The following is a 21012-nucleotide window of genomic DNA, read 5'->3' as shown; positions in this document are numbered from 1 at the left end:
CTGTTTCAGGTGCTGCAGAAGATTCAGCTTTAAAAAAGGTTGTTTTTAATAAAGATAAATCGTAAAACTTTGAAAAGAATCCTTTAAAAAAAGGATTGTAATAAAAAAAATCGTGTAAAACAATGCCAAGAATCCTTTAAAAAAGGTTGTTTTTAATAAAGATAAATCGTAAAACTATGACAAGAATCCTTTAAGAAAAAGGATTGTAATAAAGATAAATTGTAAAACAATGTCAAGAATAGTAGAAAAAATGCAATAATTGAAAAAACGATAGTAGACAGAATTAAATAAGGGAAAATCGATTAAAAATAAAAAACTAAAGAATTGAAACAATTGAAAAGCGTTAAAAATAATTGTCCCTGAAATTCCTCAAAAATTGGTGTGAAAACCGTATTATTCTTTCAAAAAACAATTCTCCCAACGGATGTAAGAAATTATTGAGAGGAAAAAAATCATAATTGCTAAATATTATCTCTCAACATCCATATATCAAAACGGAAACAAAAAACGTCCTTGACTTTAGAATAAAAAAAAAACACCTCGGTATAAATGCTCTCCATTACTCAATAGAGAAAGAAAAAGATTGATAAATTACAAAATCGATTCAATTTTTCGATATCGTAACACAATCTCAATACAACATTGAGAAAACAAAGCGCGGAGATAAAAGGAAAAAAAAATACTTACAAACTGCTTGGAAATAATCATGAGGTTCACTTCTCAGTCCATGACTGATGGCAAAGACCTTGACCTCATAACCAGCACCCGGATAAAGATCCTCAAGTACAATATGTGACTCGGTTGTTAATGTTGTTGCACTTTCACCTGTATCATTACGATTATGTGTCACTTCAAATTTCTCCTGACGTGAATTAACATCGCTCTTCCACGATATATTTAAACCCTTCTCGATTGATTTTAAATCCTCAATTATTGGACTCGAGGGACGTGTCGCTTGATATAATACTGTTTCATTTGATTCGACTTTATTGCTTATTGCTTGGACAATTATTGAATAGTTCCTGCCTGGGAGCAGTGCCTCCAGGGTTACCTTTTTGGAAAAGAAAAAAAGGGTTGGAGAATAGAATAATTAATTATTAGATTAGATTAGATTTTAAGTTAGGAAAAAAGATGTTTACTCTTGTTTTATCTGTAATTAGACTGTTGCTGTCGCCGCCGATTGTTGATTCGACTTCGTGATATTGGAGTTTGTAACTGTCCTGAGTGCTGGAATTCTCTGGCGTCCAGGAGACTTCTACCATCCATGTTCTTTCGTCAATTTCCGCCCGGAGATCACGAACTGGCAAAGGTTCTGCGAGGAGGATATTTTTATTAAAAGGGAACTGTTCCTAGGAAATAAGTTACTAAGGGGGACGTTAGGTTACTATGGGAACTGTTTCTAAGGAATTCCCTAGCAACCGTTGCCATAGCGACCGAAACCTTGGCAACGGTTGCTAAGAAAACTGTTCCAAAACCGTTGGTACAGTAATGGTTACTATACTATTTTTGTTTCATTTTCTTAATTGTTTTTTGTAACAGACTTACTGAGCACAACATCGCCACTAGCCGGCCAACTGGTGACTTTGCCGGAAATTGTTTTCACGACAACCTGATATGTTTTGCCGGGTTCTAAATCTTTGAATTCCCATCGGCATTCCTCGTCCTTGTTGCGCGTGACCGGAGTGAATCGTCTATTTCCACCGTGAGTTATTTGGTACTTGTCAAATTCAGAAGTTCCATTTGGAGGATTCCAATAGACACGAAACGATGTTGAGGTGATTGACGCTTTGTCAAAGGTCACGTTCAATGGCCTCAATGGTACTGTACGATATTGAGCCGTCGTCGGTGCCGAGGTCTCATATTCCGAGACCGTTTGCACTGAAATATTATAGGCTCTACCTGCGAAAAAAAGAAGAATAGAAGGAAAAAATTAAATATTCCGCTTTTTTGAAGAAGAATTTTTCTATTTAGAAAAAAGAAAATCATGGAAAAGTGGAGGATTGATATGATAAAATTAATAATAATTTGTAAAATAAATAATAATAAAATAAATAGGATCGTAAATCAAAATTGAGATAAATTACGCATAAAAATTGTACCTTTATAGGAAAAGGAAACGAAGAGCAAATAAAAACCAAAGGAAGAGGGTAAAATTTAATAGAAAGAGATATTTGGATAGTGTAATGAAAAAATAATATTTTTACCGGGAATAAGACCCTTGAAAGCGGCTTGTGCTGGACCTGGAGGTTCGCCTTCAGTCTCAACATAAAGGACTGGCTCGATAGCATCCGGAGGATCAATGCTGACTTTATAATGCGTATAAATCCCAGCCGGATAAGGCGGTTGCCAGAGGACCAATAAAGTTGTTTCATTTCGAAACCACACGATGAACTTTCCCGGAGTGTTCGGCTCTGTTATGCAAAAAAAAAAAATTGATTTTATTATATAGGTACATGTCAAAAGTAAATTACTATTAAATTATCCTCAAAAATTTAAATAAAAGTTTACTTTATTAATTTATTGAATAAAGATCTTAAACTTTTTTGTTTGGCCTAGGCCAAAAGTTTAAGATCTTTATTATAATAATATAGTTATCTTTGAAAATAAAATAGTTTCTTGAATAAAAAAATAGAAAAAAAATTTCCGCATCATAATGAAAAGCTAGAGATGTAAATTCAAGAATTTCGCGAAGCATTTATCAGAATAAGCGCGAGCATGACGAGGAGTAAATGTGAAAACAGAACTTCATTAGGAGAATGAGCCGTAAAAAGCGTAAAGTCAAAGATAATTTTCCAAGACGAGAGAGTTTCTCATTAAGAGAAAATCCTCGTCTCTTGAGTCGTCGTTCGTCAAGTTCTCAACTTTCCTGAGAAGCTTAGGAAACTTGAGGGTAAGTTCTCATCCCATTTTCTCGAGAAAATTTCTCTCTTTTTTTCCTCTCTCTGGGAAATCCTCTTTCTCCACAACCTCCTTCACTTCACCTTCATCTCCCAACCGCACTATATATATATAAATTTGCCATGAAACTTTACTTGATTGGGTATTAATAATTCAAGATCTGCGGGTAAATTTATGTTTTGTATATATGTGTATACGTACTGGTAGTGAAATTTCTGCTGGTATAAGCGACACTCTCCTTTGAATCTAAGACGGTGAATAGTTGAAGGGAATAAGTAGCTCCCGGTGTAAGATCCTTGAGTGTATAAGGCACTGCGTCCGAGGGGATGATTCTTGTCCATGGATTAGCAGCATCGTTGAAACTTTGCACCCTCAATCGAAAGCCCGTGTAGTTTCCCTTTTCAGGCGGTGCCCAATAGACGATTGCCGATTTTCCATTACGCACTGAGACTGATAAGTTCGACGGTGGATCAGGAGCTGTAAATTGGAATTTTTATTAATAAACTTCAATTTCTAGTCATTTTCTGACAAGAAAGGGATTTCATTCCATTATTTTCTCAAAAATATTCATTTATTTCGATTGTTTCGTTGAATTTTGAAATTTTGACAGTGAATTCGTAATCTGCGACCCAAAAAACCCCTGGAAGGGAAGTTTCAAAGTGAATTGTGGAAAAAAAAAATTCTGTCGGTAATGTAGAAATCTGAACTTTTTGCAAGCATTTCTCAAAAAAATAGTAGAGGCACTTTGGATTTTCATTAAATAGAAGAATAGTAGAAGAATTCCTGAAGTATCACTTTTAGTTTTGGAGAAAAAAGACATAATTTTTATTTTTGATGGTAAAATAAAAGAAATATGCGTTTGTTTCGTTGAATTTTGAAATTTTTATAGTGAATTCATAATCAGCGACCCAAAAAACCACTAGAAGGGAAGTTTCAAAGTTAATCGAAAGATTGAAAAAAAAACTTCTGTCGGTAATATAGAAATCTAGTTGAAATTGTTTGTTACTAGATTAATAAAAAATAGCAGAGGCACTTAGTTTAGACAATAAGTAATAGGACGTCACAAAACTTGTAGACGTTTCGCTTATATTCTCTGAGAAAGAAAGTAGAATTTCCATTTTAAGTCACATTCTACAAGTTAAATCGTTCAGCTTCATACTTTAAATTATTTAAGTACCGGCATGTTTTTATTCAAGTAATGAAATTTAATTTTTAACAATAAATAAAAAAAATTGTGTATGGTAACTAAATAGAAAGAAAATCAATTCTTTCCTTTTGAAACTAAAATTGCCGACCACAATTCTTCGAAATGAACAGAAAAGGGCAGTTCTTATTACATGCAATTTCGGAACGCTATAGGTGTTTACTTTCAGTCTGAAAGGCATTAGGACAATAAAAGTCAGCCTTAAATTATAATCGGTGAGATAAAATAAACGTGCAAAGTTTTTCCACAAATCAATAACTGGTGAGGAGCAAGTTCTGATTGGACATCGAAAAAGACGACAAAAGAAAATGGTAAGTAAAATGTAATATTTTTAATTTTAATATTTTATTTATAATAAATTAAATTAATACTTACAAAAAATTAATACACTTAAATTTTAATAAGAAAACTAGCAAATTTACCAAGTGTCCCGAAAATTAAACAAAGATGACAAAAATAACAGAAACAGATTAAACAAATTTTAAAAAATTCCCCGTCGGTAATGTAGATACCTACCGATTTTTTTAACGAATTTCGCAATTAAATACCAGCGGCACTTACTTAAGATACTAAACAGTGAAATACGACCAAAATATAAGAAAATTAACTTGTAATTTTCGAGAAATAGAACTGAATATATCCTAAAAACACGAAATTCGCCAAATTAGCAATAAAACCGAATAGGAAAACTATAAAAAAAGGAGGAAAAAAAGAGTAGTTCTATTTTTATCCTAATGGTAAAGGGAGCGAAATAATAGGAGAGGGGAAAAGTGGAAAGGAAACTGTGGAAGTGGTAAAAATAGTGTAACTTACGAGTTATTATGGAGGCAGTCCATGTGAGCCAATCGTGAAAAGTTCCATTACTATAGTAAAGCCAAAATTCATATTTAGTCCCTGGAAGGCCATCCCGGAAGTAGATAACGTCCCCAATTTCAGTGGCAGCAATTGTTGTATTTGGTCGGGGATATCCAATTCCTGGATTATAATCCAGTCGGTACCATGCGCCACCCTGACTTAAATTACCCGGGATTTCAATGGCTAAATCTGCTGAATAAGTAACCTGCAAAAAAAATAAGAGGGGAAAAAGATATAATAAATACAAAAAGACAAAAAAAAATTTGCAAGAGTTGAATTCCACAGAGAATATTTTATCGATTCGTCGACCCAATTTAACCGCAATACAAACATATATATACATACATTATTTTCCACGAGGACTAATGGAAATCGATTTTTGTGCTAATTTTAATACAAAATTCATTCTATTTATTTTCATTCTCTTATTCATTTACATGAAAAGTTTTTAAATTTTAGTTAAAAGGTTCAAAATTGGTGTTTTTATTAGCTATTTAAATTTTTATTTATTTATCTCTATTTTTCAATTTAATTTTAATTTTATAATTTAATTTTTATTTCTAAAAAACGAAAAAAAAAATATAAATAAAATAATACTTTACCTGACTTACAGTCACTTACAAGTTAGAAAAGAAAATTTCTATCGAGTTTACTATCTACAATCTCATTTTTTTAGCCGGTCGGTAAATCTGTTTTACCGATCCACCGAATAATGAGATTGTAGATAGGAAACTCGATAGAAATTTTCTTCTACAAGTTGTAAGTGACCTTAAATAGCGTGTGAACTATTTTAAACTTATTTATACCTATTATTTTTTCATTAAATTATAAAATAAATAAAATAAATAAATAGATAAAACAAAAAGAATAAATGAAAAGTGAAGTAAAATAAATAATAGAAAAAAAAAAATTTAATTGCAAATCGTAGTTATTTAAAAAATTATTAAAATTTTCAACAAGTAAATAATGAATTATTAACAAATAAATAATGACCATTAGTAATAAGAAAAGGAAAAAAATTATTAAAAATTAAAAAAGAAATTCTTACTTCGTTAATGACTTTTTTTTAATGAGAATATTCGCAATGATTTTAGTTTCAGTTTCATGGTTTATTTTACATTTTTTATGGTCCGAACGAGATCTAATTAACTCATTTGAATAGAACTCTGTTTTTCGTGTTTACAGATGAACACCTCGTGTGATTACATTGAAAGCATTTCCTACTTCTGGCTTGAAATACAAATGACGCTCGTGTATATATTTACTAAGCCAGAAGTAATCACAAGTTCAATTCGCACCACCCCTCACTCTCAATTCCTCCACGAGTGGAATTAAAATCACGTATTTTTGTACTTGAGCGCAAAAAAAAATTCAAAAACAAATTGAAAACTAACGTTTAAAAGCGGAAGAAGAAATAATTTCTTTTTTAAATTAATAATTTTTTCTTATCGAAATTTTTAAAATTCAACATTTTTTCCTCTCTTTTATGGGATTTAGCTTTATTATTTTTGTGCTTTTGGAAAATACTTTACTTATTTAATAGTCTCCACTCTTTGGTAAAAAATCTAAATTTATCAAAAAATCGAAAAAATTCAAAAAACCGAATTTCTTAAAATTCAACATTTTTTCTTCTTTTAGATCGCATTTAGCTTCATTATTTTTGGGCTTTTCAAAATGCTTTACCCGTTTTTTTGTCTCAACCCTTTGGTTATAAAAAAAATTTCAATATTATACAAAAAATCGATATTTTTAATATTTAACATTATTTTATGTCATTTAGCCTTATTTGGTTAGGACATGTCTCATTTGAAGAAGGTTATAGTGTAGCTAAAGATTATTAATTAATTTCGAATTTTTTTTTTGTAATATTAGAAACAATTTCTAAATGTATTTTTTGTAATAAATAAACTTCTTTTTTTACAGTAAAACCTCTCGAGTTAAAACTTGTCTCAATTTAACAGGGTTCAAGTGTAACGGAAATTTTTTTTTAAATTTAAATATTGAGGTTTTACAGTATAATGGAAAATTGTGAAATATATATTTTTTTATTAAAATCGAATTAAAATAGAAAAATAATGAACAAAATGAGAAAGGAGCGTTTAAAATTTTGAATAAATTTTGTTGACAGTCTCTCGTCTCGTTGCATAAAATGCGAATAAAAAATAATTAACGAGAAAATTATTTGCCTTGTGGAAAAACGTTGATTAAAGGGTCATTATATAAATGGCAGAGAGTAAAACTTGAAAAATATTTGTTATTTATAAAATTCGTTAGACTGGTCTATATTTGCAAAGAGGGATTCGAGCACTGTGGAGGTAAATATGTGCGCACGCATTATATGTCCTACGCAATATGACTCGTATATATGTATATATGTAAAAGAGTACGAGACAAGGACCTCGTTAACCAGGTCTGAGTCTCTTGGTACTCCACCCGGTGTGTATATACCTTTTTTAAACACCACGTTCTCCACACATACACACACACACACTTTAAAAACATGCCGCGCTTTCTCTAGACCTTGACGGTAAAATAATTTCCAGATCCGTGTGTGTGGTTAAATCATAATTTTATTTTAAAAAAATAGTAAATCTTTATTCCAGAATTTTTTTACTTAATTAAGTATAAGAATAAATATTGATTTTTTATTATTTTATTTATAATGATTTACAATTGTTGTTATGAGTAAATAGTACAATAAAACCTCTTAAATTGGGCATTTTACACACAAAGGAGGTTCTACTGTAACAGTTCAAAATTAAACTTTTTGAATAAATTGACATTTTTCGTAGGAAGGCGATTTTTGAATTCATAGAATAGAAAAAAATCTAAAATAAAAAAAATAAAAATCTAAAATCTACGGTAAAAATTCTCAGACATTTATAAACAAAGGAAGTTCCACTGTAGCATTTGTACACTAACATTTTAAAATTTTTAGTTTTCAAGGAACAGTTTTCGACTTTTTAAATTATGAATCAAAAGTTGAAAACTGAATAGAAACCAAATACAGTAAAACCTCTCGAATTGGGAACAAAAAAGGAAATTGTACAAGAACGAGGTTCAACTGTATATTAAAAAAGTTTCAAGTTGAAAAATAAAATATATAGTAAAGAAGCTAAAAATAAAAATAGGAAAAAATAAATATGGTAAAAAATAAGGAATAAAAAAAATAGAAGAAAGTAAATAAGAATAAATAAAAACAGACAAAATGAAAGAAGAAAAAATGAAAATAGGAAAAAGGAAATAAAGTAGAATAAAGTAATTATATGGAAAAAAAGAAATAACAATAGAAAATTTTTATAAATAGAAAAAAATTTTAGTTTGACTAATAATTTTAATAAAAATTGTATTCAATTTATCAAAATTGCACATAATTTCTAACAATTGTAGAAAAAAATAACAAAAATCGGAAAAAAGTAAGAAAAATGGGAGAAGTGTACTCAAAATATCCCAAGGGACAAAATATGTGTATTATATTGATGAGAAAAATTTCATTGAATTTTTTTTTCCCAGCATCATTGGGTATTTATGTTGTTTCTATTGTGTGTAATTCTCAAAGGAGGGATCTGTACATCAGAAAAGTTGAAAATTTTATTAGAACGCACTTAGCTTTGAAAATACGACACAGTAAACTGAAAACATGAAACAGCTCTTACTCTCGCAGGTTCCAATATAGTAATCGTTGGCATATGTGTGAGCCTCAGGGAATTCTTGTAACGGTGTTACATTATAAGTCGATCAATCTCCTTCAATAAAATGTCGTATATTTACAAGGGAAACTTTTTTTCCACCTTCCGACAAAGAGACTATTTGAAAACTATACAAAAGTATTCTGATTTATTTTTCAATTTCTTTACAATATAAATTTGAATTTTTTTCATATTTTTCAGTTTTATTTTTCTAATTTAACAATATTAGTCTTGATTTGGACAAAACAGTGAAAAAAAATTTTCAAAAATTATTGTAAAAAATCAGATTTTTAAATATTTAAGGAAATTTTCAAAATTTTAAAAAATCCAACTTTCAAATATTAAAATTCGAAGATTTTTCTAATAGAAAAAAGTAACAAGAAACAAAAAAAGTTGATTTATTCATTAATTATAAAACTGTTTTTAAAAAAAAACCGAGAAAAGAATTTCCAATCGAACAGAGCAAAGTTCATGTGCATTTTCCCAGATAATTAAAATTTTCAACAAAAATCTGATGAAAATTATTTTTTTTTTCCGACAATATATAATATACTGAACATAAAATTATGCAATTTATGTATTATAGTCGAGAGAGAGAGAGAGAGAGAGAAATTTTTCTCGGCGACTTCAATATTTTTATTTCCCCCTCACCTCCCTCCTTGACTGTCTCCTTCTCCTTGGCGTATTCCTGGAGAATTTTTTTTATTTTCTGCACATAAGATGAGGTTTTTTATGGGATCCTGTATTCTATGCGCGACATGGCAAGCTTATTTAGAGATTCGGGACTCGTCGTTGAACCAGAATGCCGTGAACGTGTATGTACGTGCCTTTAGGCATTCCTCGTGAAACTAAAAGAATATCCAAAGCATGACGAAGAGGAAAGATAAAGAAAGTTGTTCGAAACAACTTTTTTTTCTTTTTTCATTTTTTTTTTTTTTTTTTTTTTTTTTTTTGACAAGTCTAGGATAAGATTTTTTTTTGTTTCAATATTTCTCACACTTTTTTTTCCTGCATCTTCGATTTTTCAAAACTTTCGAACTGATATTTCACTTCCTTCCGAGGAAAGTCTGGATTTTTTATTTATTATTATTTATTTGACTAATTTCTGTGTTTTTTTGTTATTTTTTACTATATTTTATTAATTTTTTTATTATTATAGTTTCTAAAAAAAATAGAATGGAAAATACAGTAAAACTCCTCAAAGTGACGTTTCGTCTCAATTTGAGAGGTTCTAGTGTAATAAAAATTATTATTTATTTTACTAATTTCTGTAGTTTTTTGTCATTTTTTATTATTTTTTTATTATTATATTTTTTAAAAAAGAATAGAATGGAAAATACAGTAAAACTCCTCATAGTAGCGTTTCGTCTCAACTTGAGAGGTTCTAGTGTAATAAAAATTATTTATTTTACTAACTTCTGTAGTTTTTTATTTTGTTTTATTTTTTTCTATTATTATAATTTTTAAAAAAGAATAGAATGGGAAATACAGTAAAACTCCTCAAAGTAGTGTTTCGTCTCAATTTAAGAGGTTCTAGTGTAATAAAAAGTAATAAACAAATCACTTGCAAAGAAAGGGCTTTAAATAATATTTTTCGGTCAAATAAGAATCGGTGAAATAGAAAAAAAAGAATAGACGAATTGGGCATTAGTGCAAAAACGAGGTTCTACTGTACAATGAAAAAAAAATATTGAATCAAAAGAAAAGTTGAAGAGGAAATAATTTTTTCCTCTCGTTTCTTCTTTCGAGTGAAGATTATTATATTTAATGGGGGATTTAAAATAAGAATTTAAAATAGATAATAGGATAATGTTATCGCTGAGTTCCGCGCTGGCAATAGCGAACAGTTTTCTTCAACAAGTTGTATTCTAGACTTAAACACAACACCGGTACCGGTGCGCACAGTCTTTATGAGCAATGACCTTTGCCCATCATAATAAACCAACCATCTGGTGAATCTGTATACATATATATAATTCTAACCTTCACGCGCGCAAGAACCTGCCACATAACGTGCAACGGTTCAAAACACTTGTAACAGTCATTTTTAATATGCATTCCACAATGGTGGACAAAAAACAGTATAATTCATTTTTTTTACTATAAAAAATGTGTGTTCTTGAATATTTTTTATCAATACTGTTGAAACTCTGAATTTTAGAACGTATTTCTCGATTAACGGGGTTGTACTGTATCTTTTATTTAGGAATATCATTTGGGGTATTTTCACATATTTTCTTAAATATTTAAAAAATCTTTAAAGTAATATATTTACCTGAACTTTTATTTTAAATAAAAATTTCGTTTTCTTATTAACGGGGTTGTACTGTATCTTTAAATTTAGGAATATTTCCGGTATTTTCAAATATTTTTTTAAATATTAAAATTTTTTTTTTAATATCTATCTGGACATTTATTTAAAATAAAAATTTCATTTTCTTATTAACGGGGTTGTACTGTATCTTTAAATTTAGAAATATTTCCGGTATTTTCGAATATGTTTTATAAATATTTAAAGTTTCTTTAAATTTAATATTTATCTCGCCATTTATTTAAAATAAAAATTTGATTTTCTTATTAAAGAGGTTGTACTGTATCTTTAAATTTAGAATATCCCTTTCTGTGTCCCAATTATAGAGGTTACACTGTAACGATAGTGTCGAAACTTGCTTCTAAGTTGTATATCCCATGTATCAATCTTGTTCCATTCACTCGTTGTCCCAATTAGACAGGTTTGACTGCATCATTCTATTTCTTCTTCAAATCATTTAATATGCTTTAGTTTTTTTAATTTCCAATAATTTAATAATTTAATAACAAATTTAAATACCAAAAAAATGAGAGACAATTAATAATTTAATTTTTAATAAAAAAAAATAATAAAAAATAAAAAAATAAGATTTAAAAGAAACAGAAATTAATAAACCAATATCCAGGAGTGTAATAAAAAAATATTCCAATTCACATTCGAGGGGAAAAAAGAGTGAGGATATTATTCGACACTTAAAATTGTGTTTAACATTGATAGCCATTGTCAAATATGACAAGACCTTGTTGTATACGAAGAGAAGTGAGGTAAAGAATAGAGAGAAAAAGAGAGGAAGGAGGGGGGATTTAAAGGGTTCGGTACTTCGTCAAAAGTGTCATTTGTCGTCACGTGTCGAGTGAAACCCCTTTAATTAAATTCTCCTTGAAATTTCCATCTGTCGTCGTCGACGTCAACGTTTCGCGCGACGCGCCTCTCTTTCAAGTTTACGATTAGAGGAAGAGAGAGAGAGACTCTTATTTACCGGAAGTGAAGGATGGAAGGCGGACGCACACACAGAAGAGAGGAAGAAGGGTGGGAAGGGACTCTAAAATGGGATACGAAGAAGGAAGTAAAGAGAGACGCGTTGAGAAGTGATAGAGAAAGGGTGGGGGGAGTCTCCCCCCTCTCTCACTCTCTCTCTATTCCTCTCTTTCCATTTTCCCTCTTTTTCTGTCTCTTGCTATACATTTTCCATCTCTCTCTTTCTTTTTCTTGTTCTCTTTTCCTCTCTCTTTTCTCCTCTCCTTCTCTTTTTATCTCTCTTTCTCTCTCTTTGCCTCTTTCTTTCAATTTTGTCTCTCTTTCTTTTTTTTCTAGGAAGATGGAAAATTTCGAGCAAAAGAGAGAGAGAAGCTAAGAAAAAGAAAGAGAAGAGAAAGAAAGACAGAGAAAAGAGAGCGAGAGAGAGTGAAAAAAAGAAAGAAGAAAGCGAGGGAGAGAGAGAGAGAATGAAAAAAAGAAAGAGGAAAAAAGAGAAAGAGAGGGTGAAAAAAAGAGAGCGAGAGAGAGCAAAAAAAGAGGAGAGGAAGGAAAAGACAGAGAGAGAGATAAAGAGAGAAGGTGTGAGAAAAAGAGAGAAAAAGGGAAGGAAACGAGAGAGAGAGAATATTTAGAGAGTAGAAAGTAGGAAAGGGATGAGAAGTGGAGAAAGAGGGGCGAGAGAGAAGAGGAGGGGTGAAAAGTAGGAAGGAGGGGATCGATATGTCGAGACCGGATGTGGAGAAACGGCAATGCCTTTTCCGAGGATGGAAAAACATTTTCACGTCACATTTCCATCCTTCGACGCACCTCTCCCCCACCCCCACTCTATATACATATGTATATTCCTATATAGATGTTTATATGTATGTATTTCATCCGCCAAAACCAGACGAGAACAATCGATCGTTGTTTCAATACCGGAAATGTCCACTGATTCACAGGGACGGTTTACTCTATTTATGAATTTTCGCAAAAAAAATTTGTTTTTACTTTTATTACTTAAATATCTTATTTACACACAAATCTAGAAATGCAGGCAAGAAAAATTAATCATTTTTCCAAATATTTAATTTGTACGCGCAAAAAAAAAAGAATACAGTAAAACCTGTCGAGTTAGTTCTAAAAACCCCGTAAGAAGAGTGGGGAATGAAAAAAATAGAAGAAGAGGAGGGGGTGAAAGAAAATGATCGAAAAAGAAAGAAAAAAAGTGAAACGAAAGAAAATTTAACATTTCGAGAAAAAAATAATTTTCTTAGTACAGTAAAACCTTGCTAGTTGGGACGAGTCTCAATTTTTGAAAGTTTCAGAAACGGCTCATATTTAAAAAAGTGAAGCAAACAAAAATTTTTAATTACTAACTAAATATTAATTTTTGAAAGAAAAAGAATAATTTTTTAAGTTACAGTAAAACCTCTCGAATTGGGACTCAGTTTATTTTGAAATAGAATTTAGAAATAATTTAAAAGACAGCAGTGAACGAAAAAAAAATCTAATTTTTCGTAACATTTCGAAAAAATCATTATTTATCATTGCAGTAAATACTCTAAAATGTATTTAATTTCCTTGAAAGCTAAATAAATTTTTTTTTTGTGAGAACGACAAATTTTCGTTGAAAAGAAAAATAAAGTATAGAAAAAACAAACTAAAGGGGAAAAGATTTAAATATATTTTTTTTAAAGTGGAAAATGGATATTTGTTCAACAGACAAACTCGATTAACTTGTCCTTCCAACATCCGTCTCGTAACTTCCGGTTTAATGCAATGCATTTATATCCAATGGAGTGTACACGTGAAAATTCCGGTATATAAATTCACACTCAACGTGTATTTTATCTTCTCTATTAAAGTTAAATAAAATTCCAACTGCCCAATATTGATAGTCGATTAAATATCGTACATTCGGGACAAAGAACAAAATTTATTCGGTTTATTACTTTTTTATTATATTATCAATATTATCATTAAAATATTATTTTTATTTTATATATTATTTTTTATGTTTATCCGAATATTTTCTTTTGATTTTTAATAATAAATTTTCTTTTTCTTTTTTTGTTTATAAAAAAATATTTCTTTCTCTGAGAACAAGAAAAGAAATAGAAACATTGTGCGGTAGAAAATAAAAATGTAATTTAAAGAAAATTTCACCCTCTTTTTCCTATACTATATAACTTTAATATACGAATACAATATAAATCTTTCGACAACCCTAGGGGTTTGTTTTTTTTTTGTTTTTTTTATTGAAGTTTCTTGGTTTCGGAACAAACACCAAAAATTCCTGAATCAAAAAGTTTTAATTGGAAAACTGTCACTCTCTCTCGGAACGACCATGAAAAATTACCCTTTTTTTCAATTCACTAATTTGTCTTCTTTCGACCGTAATAAAAAAAATGTTCTTCTCCCTTTTTTCGATTTGTCGCATTTCTTTTTTACATTTTCTACACGTGAACTCATGCTTCGATGAATATATCGAAAAAAACGGACAATTTCGATAACAAAAAATGAAAGAAGAGAAATTTATTTTAAAAAATATGTTTAAAAAAAATTTTTTTCAATAAATAAATAAATATTTTTTTCGAATAAAGAAAGAAAAAGAAAATTTAGAGGGAAAAATGGTGAAAAATTTTGCGAATTAAAATAAAAATTGCATTATTTAAAAAGAAATGTGAAATACTTTTTTTTCAGTGTTAAAGGTAAAATGTGTGTGGAAAAAAAATATTATTATGATTTACAAACGTTGCTCTTGAAATCGGATAAACAGGAAACGATGTTCATCCAAGTGTAGATCGTATCTCGTAACTATAAACTCACACAATGCAAATTTTCTTTATCATCATCTTTTCCTTTTTTCTTCATTTTTTTAAACTCATTTTACACTTTTTTGAATTTTTACGCCTCAATTGTTTTTCTCAAATTATTTTTTATTCTTATTTTTTTTTATTTTTTTTTTTTTACTACATTTACAATAAACTTTTCTTCAAATTTTCTGGAAAAATTCTAAATTATATTGATCTTTCATAATTTTCAGTTTTGATAATAAATTCTTTAAATTATTTTGTTAATAAACAAATTTCTGTAGTTAAAAAATATATTTTCTGTAAATAAAGAAAAATTTATTATTAAAAAAGAAAATTTTTTTAGAAAATTTTTTTCAATTAAATTTCGGTAAATTTATTTTCTGGGGAAAATAGTTTTTAAAAGCGTGACGTTTATTTTTCAAAAATGAATGAATAAATAAATATTAAACTTAATTAATAAATATTAAATATATTACCTATTATTAATTATTAAATATTAAATATTTATTAAATTAACAAATATTTTAATGAAAATATTCAATTTATTAAAGGAAAAATAAAGAAAAGTAATAAAAAGTAAAAAATTAAATAAATAAATAAAATTATCGTCGATGAGGAATAACTTCCGTGTGAACGGTCGATCAAAAAATAAGTGAAAAGAAACAAAACGGTTTTTTTTTGGTCTAGCGAGCGAGAGCGCTAAGAAATCTGATGGGAATTTCTCACAAGGTAACTTTTAATTCTTTATTAGAATATTAAAAATCTAATTTAAATCTCAAGTAAATCAAACAAAAATGTTCCCCTAAAAAATTTTTTTTCAACAAAAATAAAAAGTCAAAAGAATCAAAAAAACAATTTTTTATTAAATTAATTTTTTTTTCTTATAAAAATAAAAAGATAAGGTTTTAATAAATAAAACAGTGGAGAAAAATATTGATAATTATTAATTACAACTTTCCAAGTATTTTAATTATTATTGATAATTACTACATGTTATTAATTTACAATATTTAACTAAATTATTACATTTTTTTTATCTATTTATTAATATTTATATATTATAATTTCTATTTGAAATATTTGAAATTTCCCAGAATTTTTCAGAGAGTTAGTTAGTCCCCCATTGTTTCATAGTTTTAAATTTATTTTTCAATTATAATTATTATTATTATAAGAAATATTTATCTATTTACTTATTTATAAATAAGTCCAAAAAAGATCCATATGCATATACTATTTATCAAATATAATAAAAAGAATAAAGTAGAAAATAATTGAAAATAAAAATAGGGAATTTTTTTCCCCAAAAATATCAAGAAAGAGGTAAAGTAGGAAATATTTACCGACCGAAGGCAAAGTCATTCTCCATTCCTCCCTGAGACTTGGAGAAAGGAGAAATATTTCCAATGCAAATTTGCATACTATTACTTAATATTGTTTACGAAGATAAAATCTATTTAAATAATTCCCAAAAATTGTAATTATTTAAATGAGACTGCAGGTCATTTGTCTAAATTTAATTTGAGAATTTTGATGGTCGTTTAGTAATTAATTTTCGATGTATTAAAAATAGTGTTTCTCGCAAGCGCTGACGAAACTCCTAGTTAGACTATATAAGGACGATTGAAATCTTACTTCTTCGGAGTGGTCCGATATTACTCTGGAAACTTCTATCGTTATTGTGTTTGAAACGCATCATCTTTGCGGGTCAACCCTTTTCGGTGTCGACAAATTAGCGCTTCGCGGTTTTTGGCCGCTTGATTTGGCGGGTCAATCCTTCGCGGTATTGACAATGGTTTTGGACGCTTATTTTCCGGTAGTCGACTTTGGGACGTTTCACAACACGGTTTTTCCGATATTCCGATATGGCGGCGCCAGCGCCTTTACGGTTTACAGGCGGCAGCTTGAGGCCGCTCCAATTTTCGCGCATCTCCCTCCCCTGTTCTTATAAAACGATAGAAGTTATCCCAATTAAATTACAGTAGTAATCAATAACGACCACTCTTTTTTGCGCTTTTAATAATTTAGAAAATAAAATTAGAGAATTTTTTCTCGACTAAAATAGCAAGCAAGAGGTAAAGTAGGGAATATTTACCGACCTGGGGTAAAATAGTTTTCCACTCTTTCGCTAGGATTTAGAGAAATGAGAGAAATATTTCCTGTGCTACAGGAATTACTTCTCGCAAGCGCTGACGAAACTTCTAGTTAGACTATATAAGGACGATTGAAATCATAGTTTTTCGGAGTGGTCCGATATTACTCTGGAAACTTCTATCGTTTCGATGAAAAGTTACCGTCTCTCATCGAATTAATTATTTTCCGCTATTTCAAGAGTTACCGTTCCCGCAAATTTTCCACAATTTCCAATATTTCGTCGAAAGGTTACCGTTTCCGCAAGTTTTCCACAATTTTCCCCCAGTTACCGTAAAAATTCAATGATTTCGACAAATATTCCGAATTTCCAACATTTTCGCGTATCCCCCTCTCCCTTGAAAATCGATAGAAGTTAATCCCGATTAAATTGTGATATAAATTCTCACAAGACAGTAGTAATCACTACGACCACTTTTTTGGCATTAGAAAATAAATTTTATTAAATTAACTAGTTTTTATAAATATATTTAAATTCTCAAAATTATATTTATACAAAAAGAGTAATTGAATATTTCTTTTTAGTAAAAGATAATAATTTAATAAATAAATCAAAAAATTTAATTAAAAGAATTTTTTTCATTATTATGAAATTAATTTAAATAATTTAATACTTATTTTACAAAAATGATATGAATTCGTTCGCATAAAAATTTTTTATCTCCATCACTGCGAAAATACAAGAAAATTGTGTGACAAAAATAATTTAATTCTAAATTCGTAAAAATTTTAAAAGAGAAAAAAAATTTTTTTATCCAGAATTTCAATAAAAAGCGCAATTCTCACGAACAAGAAAATGCGCTTACGATAATTACTTAATTGATGCAGACGAAATGTAGGTAAAGCGAGCAACTAATCCAATTACTTGACTTTTTAATCCCATTTATATATCACGTTCCCATAAGAATATATATATATTTTTTTCCAGCTTTTTATCTCTTGGCGAAAATCCCTATAGAATTTTTTTCCCTCTCTTTTAATTAATTCATTATTATAATTTCATTTATTCGCATTAAATCTCTATATCCATATTTAAATGTGTGTGTGTTTGTCAATAGAAATTAAAAATGAAGAACAAAAATAAAAAATGAAAATCGTATGGAAAATTTATTATTCACAATTTTATCAACACGTTTGAGAGTGAACATCAATTTCTGCTCACACATGTAAAGGAATAAAAAAAAGAGAGGAGAAAAAATAGTTAATTTGTGCTCGTGCAGAAACCGATTTCATGAATCGTTGAATATTTATCGGTGCATTTTACGTAGGTAAATTTAGATAGCTGTGAAATATTTTATTGTATATTTAATATTTAATTTTAAATACAAATTGAAATTGTGAGATGAAAAAAAATACCTATGATAATTGCAAATATCGCCTGGAATTTAAATTTAATTATTATTGCTAATGAAAAACTGACTTTCAAATTATATTTATTCTTCAATTTATTTTTTATTTAATATTATTTATCATTTAACATTATTTATTATTTATTAATTTACCAAAAAGTTAAATTACAATTGATTTTTTATTATTTTTTTTAATTAAAAAATTTTTATGATTAATTTATTTATTCTAATTTTTATAGTAATTATAATTGTTTATAGAATATTTATTCTATTTATTTTTTCTAAAATAAAATTCTAAAAATAAATTTATAGATAATTGTAAATTTTATTAAATTGGAAAGTTTTTTTTAATAATTTTCCCACAATAAGAGTTGAGATTTCTTTTGATTTTTTTTAAAGAAAAACACACAAGGGCGCGGAGGTTTCTTCGCGTAATTTAATAATTGCAAAACAATCAGAAAAAAAAGAATTCTTTTAATATATGCTCATTTCCGTTCGAGGTCGTGTTGAGGTTCTTATGTTTGCGTCTTATCTCGTGTAATATAGAATTCCCATTTCTTTTATGACCAGCGTCTAAAAAAAATTGAAAGAAACTTTCAAAAATTATTTTATTTTCCCACACATATAGCAAAAAAATTTCACGAATTTAAAAAAATTGGATTTAAAAATTTTTCCAAAAAGAAATTTTGTTAAATTTTCCAAAAAAATCATATTTAAAAATTTTTCAAAAAGAAATTTGTTAAATTTTCCAAAAGAAATTGTATTTAAAAATTTTCCAAAAAGAAAATCGTATTTAAAAATTAAAAAAAAATTTTATTATAAATTTTGTTATAAAAAGAATTTTTATTTCTTCAAAGAATAAATTAATTATCCCTCCTTTGTTTATTTTTTTCACTGAAATTAATTATTTTAATTAATTTTTCCTCCTTCGTGAATTCTTTTCCTCTAATTATTTGTTTGAATTAATTTTCTCCCCTTAATTTATTTTTTCTTACTACAATTAACTATAATAATTAATTTTTACTTCTTCTCTAATTTTTCTTATCATTTTTTTATCCTCAAATCGTCATTAATTTTTATTTACACGAATTTGTTAATAATTCATTTTCAAAATTGCCGCCAAAGGGGAAAATCGCTCCTAACGGTGGAAACGCGACTTAAAATTGTCGGTAAAGAAATTTCATGTTGGTATCATTGTTGTCGGTTTGACAGTTGACACTGCAGTTTCTATTCTTCAGTATTACAATAATACAGCGTGAAAAGTTAATTAAAATGATCGTGACGTTAAAAGTTCATAACGAAAATAAACTATTTGTTTTGTTTCTCCATTACATTATTCGAAGAAAGGTGAAAAAAGAAAGTATAATTATTTGTCGGTCGGTATCGGAAAAGGTAGGAGGTTATCTCCGATTACTCGTCCGGAATTCTCTTGTTACATATTCTCATCAAAAATGAGAAGCTGATTCTTGTTTTGATAAATAAAGATAAATAAATATTTTGTGACTTAAAAAAAGTGATAAAAAATAGAAATTTCCGTTTATTCGAAGGACAAAAATAGAAATTAATATTTCTCAAGTAAGTGACTATATATTATTTCTCATTATCATAATGACCAAGAAACTTATCCACCGGGGAGGATATTATTTATAAGTTAGATCCTGAATACAAAAACCTGATTTGTATTTTTTATAAAGGTTGGGATTTTTTTTAATAATAAGAATAATATAATAACCGAACAAAGTCAAGAAATATGTGTTTATACATACAGGACACAAATAAACCGGACAACTTTATCAAATAATGTCCTTGCCCCGGGGATTTCAACTCACACGAATTGGTAAATTTTTTATGAACCTCTCGTCTACTTATTTACTGTGCGGATCTCGAATGAGGAGTGTCGAGGGGGGAAGGATATGTCCCCTTATTTTCGGGGTCGTCAAACTTTTATACATTTTATCTGTCAATATAATTTCCCCTCTACTTTTTTTAATTTCATTTATTTATTCCAGAAACAAGTGCAAAAAAAAATCCGTTTATAAATACTATACTTATCAATTATAATAAAATGGAAAATAATAATTAAAAATAAAAAATTTATTTTCACGAAAAATCCAAGCAAGAGGTAAAGTAGGGAATATTTACCGACCTGGGGCAAAACAGTTCTCCACTCTTCCGCTATGATTTAGAGAAATGAGAGAAATATTTCCTGTGTAAATTTTCAGATATTATTATAAATATTTGTTACAAAAATAAAATTAGATTCTCAAAAAATGGATTAATTTAAATAAATATTCAGGTCAATTGTCTAACTTTTTTGTGAGAATTTTTATTCATATTTAGTAATTAATTTTCAGTGAATTAAAAAATGTGTTTCTCGCAAGCGCTGATGAAACTCCTACTTAGACTATATAAGGACGATTGAAATCTTACTATTTCGAAGTGGTCCGAAATTACTCTGGTATCTTTTATCGTTAAATACTAACGTATTTACGTTAAAATAGTTTAGTTTACCGTATCTCTCGAATTGCGTTTTATCGTATCGCTCGAATCACGTTTGTCGTATCTCTCGAATCACGTTTGTCGTATCTCTCGAATTGCGTTTTATCGTATCGCTCGAATAAAATAAAAACAAAAAAAAACCCACATCCTCTCCCTTGTAAAACGATAAAAGTTATCCCCCCGGTGATTGTTAATATTCTCACCTTACAGTAGTAATTACACGACCACTTCTTTTGCCATTAAAAATAATTTTTATTAAATTAACTCTTAATCAGTTTAT

At 28.6% G+C, this 21012-nt stretch overlaps 1 protein-coding gene across 4 annotated transcripts in view; it reads right to left on the bottom strand.

Annotated features, from left to right (window-relative positions):
- Positions 1-21012, bottom strand: part of LOC122511866 (tyrosine-protein phosphatase 10D) — a 48370-nt gene that overhangs the window by 9090 nt on the left and 18268 nt on the right. For all 4 annotated transcript variants that reach the window (XM_043627391.1, XM_043627393.1, XM_043627392.1 and 1 more), the window contains exons 3-8: positions 4916-5162; positions 3100-3375; positions 2205-2411; positions 1546-1899; positions 1140-1312; positions 688-1051 (exon numbers count right to left, since the gene is read on the bottom strand). In XM_043627391.1, coding sequence (XP_043483326.1) covers positions 688-1051; positions 1140-1312; positions 1546-1899; positions 2205-2411; positions 3100-3375; positions 4916-5162 — 1621 coding nt within the window. The remainder of the gene's footprint in view (positions 1-687; positions 1052-1139; positions 1313-1545; positions 1900-2204; positions 2412-3099; positions 3376-4915; positions 5163-21012) is intronic.

Source organism: Leptopilina heterotoma, unplaced genomic scaffold (genome assembly GCF_015476425.1).
Source record: "Leptopilina heterotoma isolate Lh14 unplaced genomic scaffold, ASM1547642v1 Lhet_90, whole genome shotgun sequence".
Lineage (NCBI taxonomy): Eukaryota > Metazoa > Arthropoda > Insecta > Hymenoptera > Figitidae > Leptopilina > Leptopilina heterotoma.
This window is presented reverse-complemented; position numbering and strand designations above follow the sequence as displayed.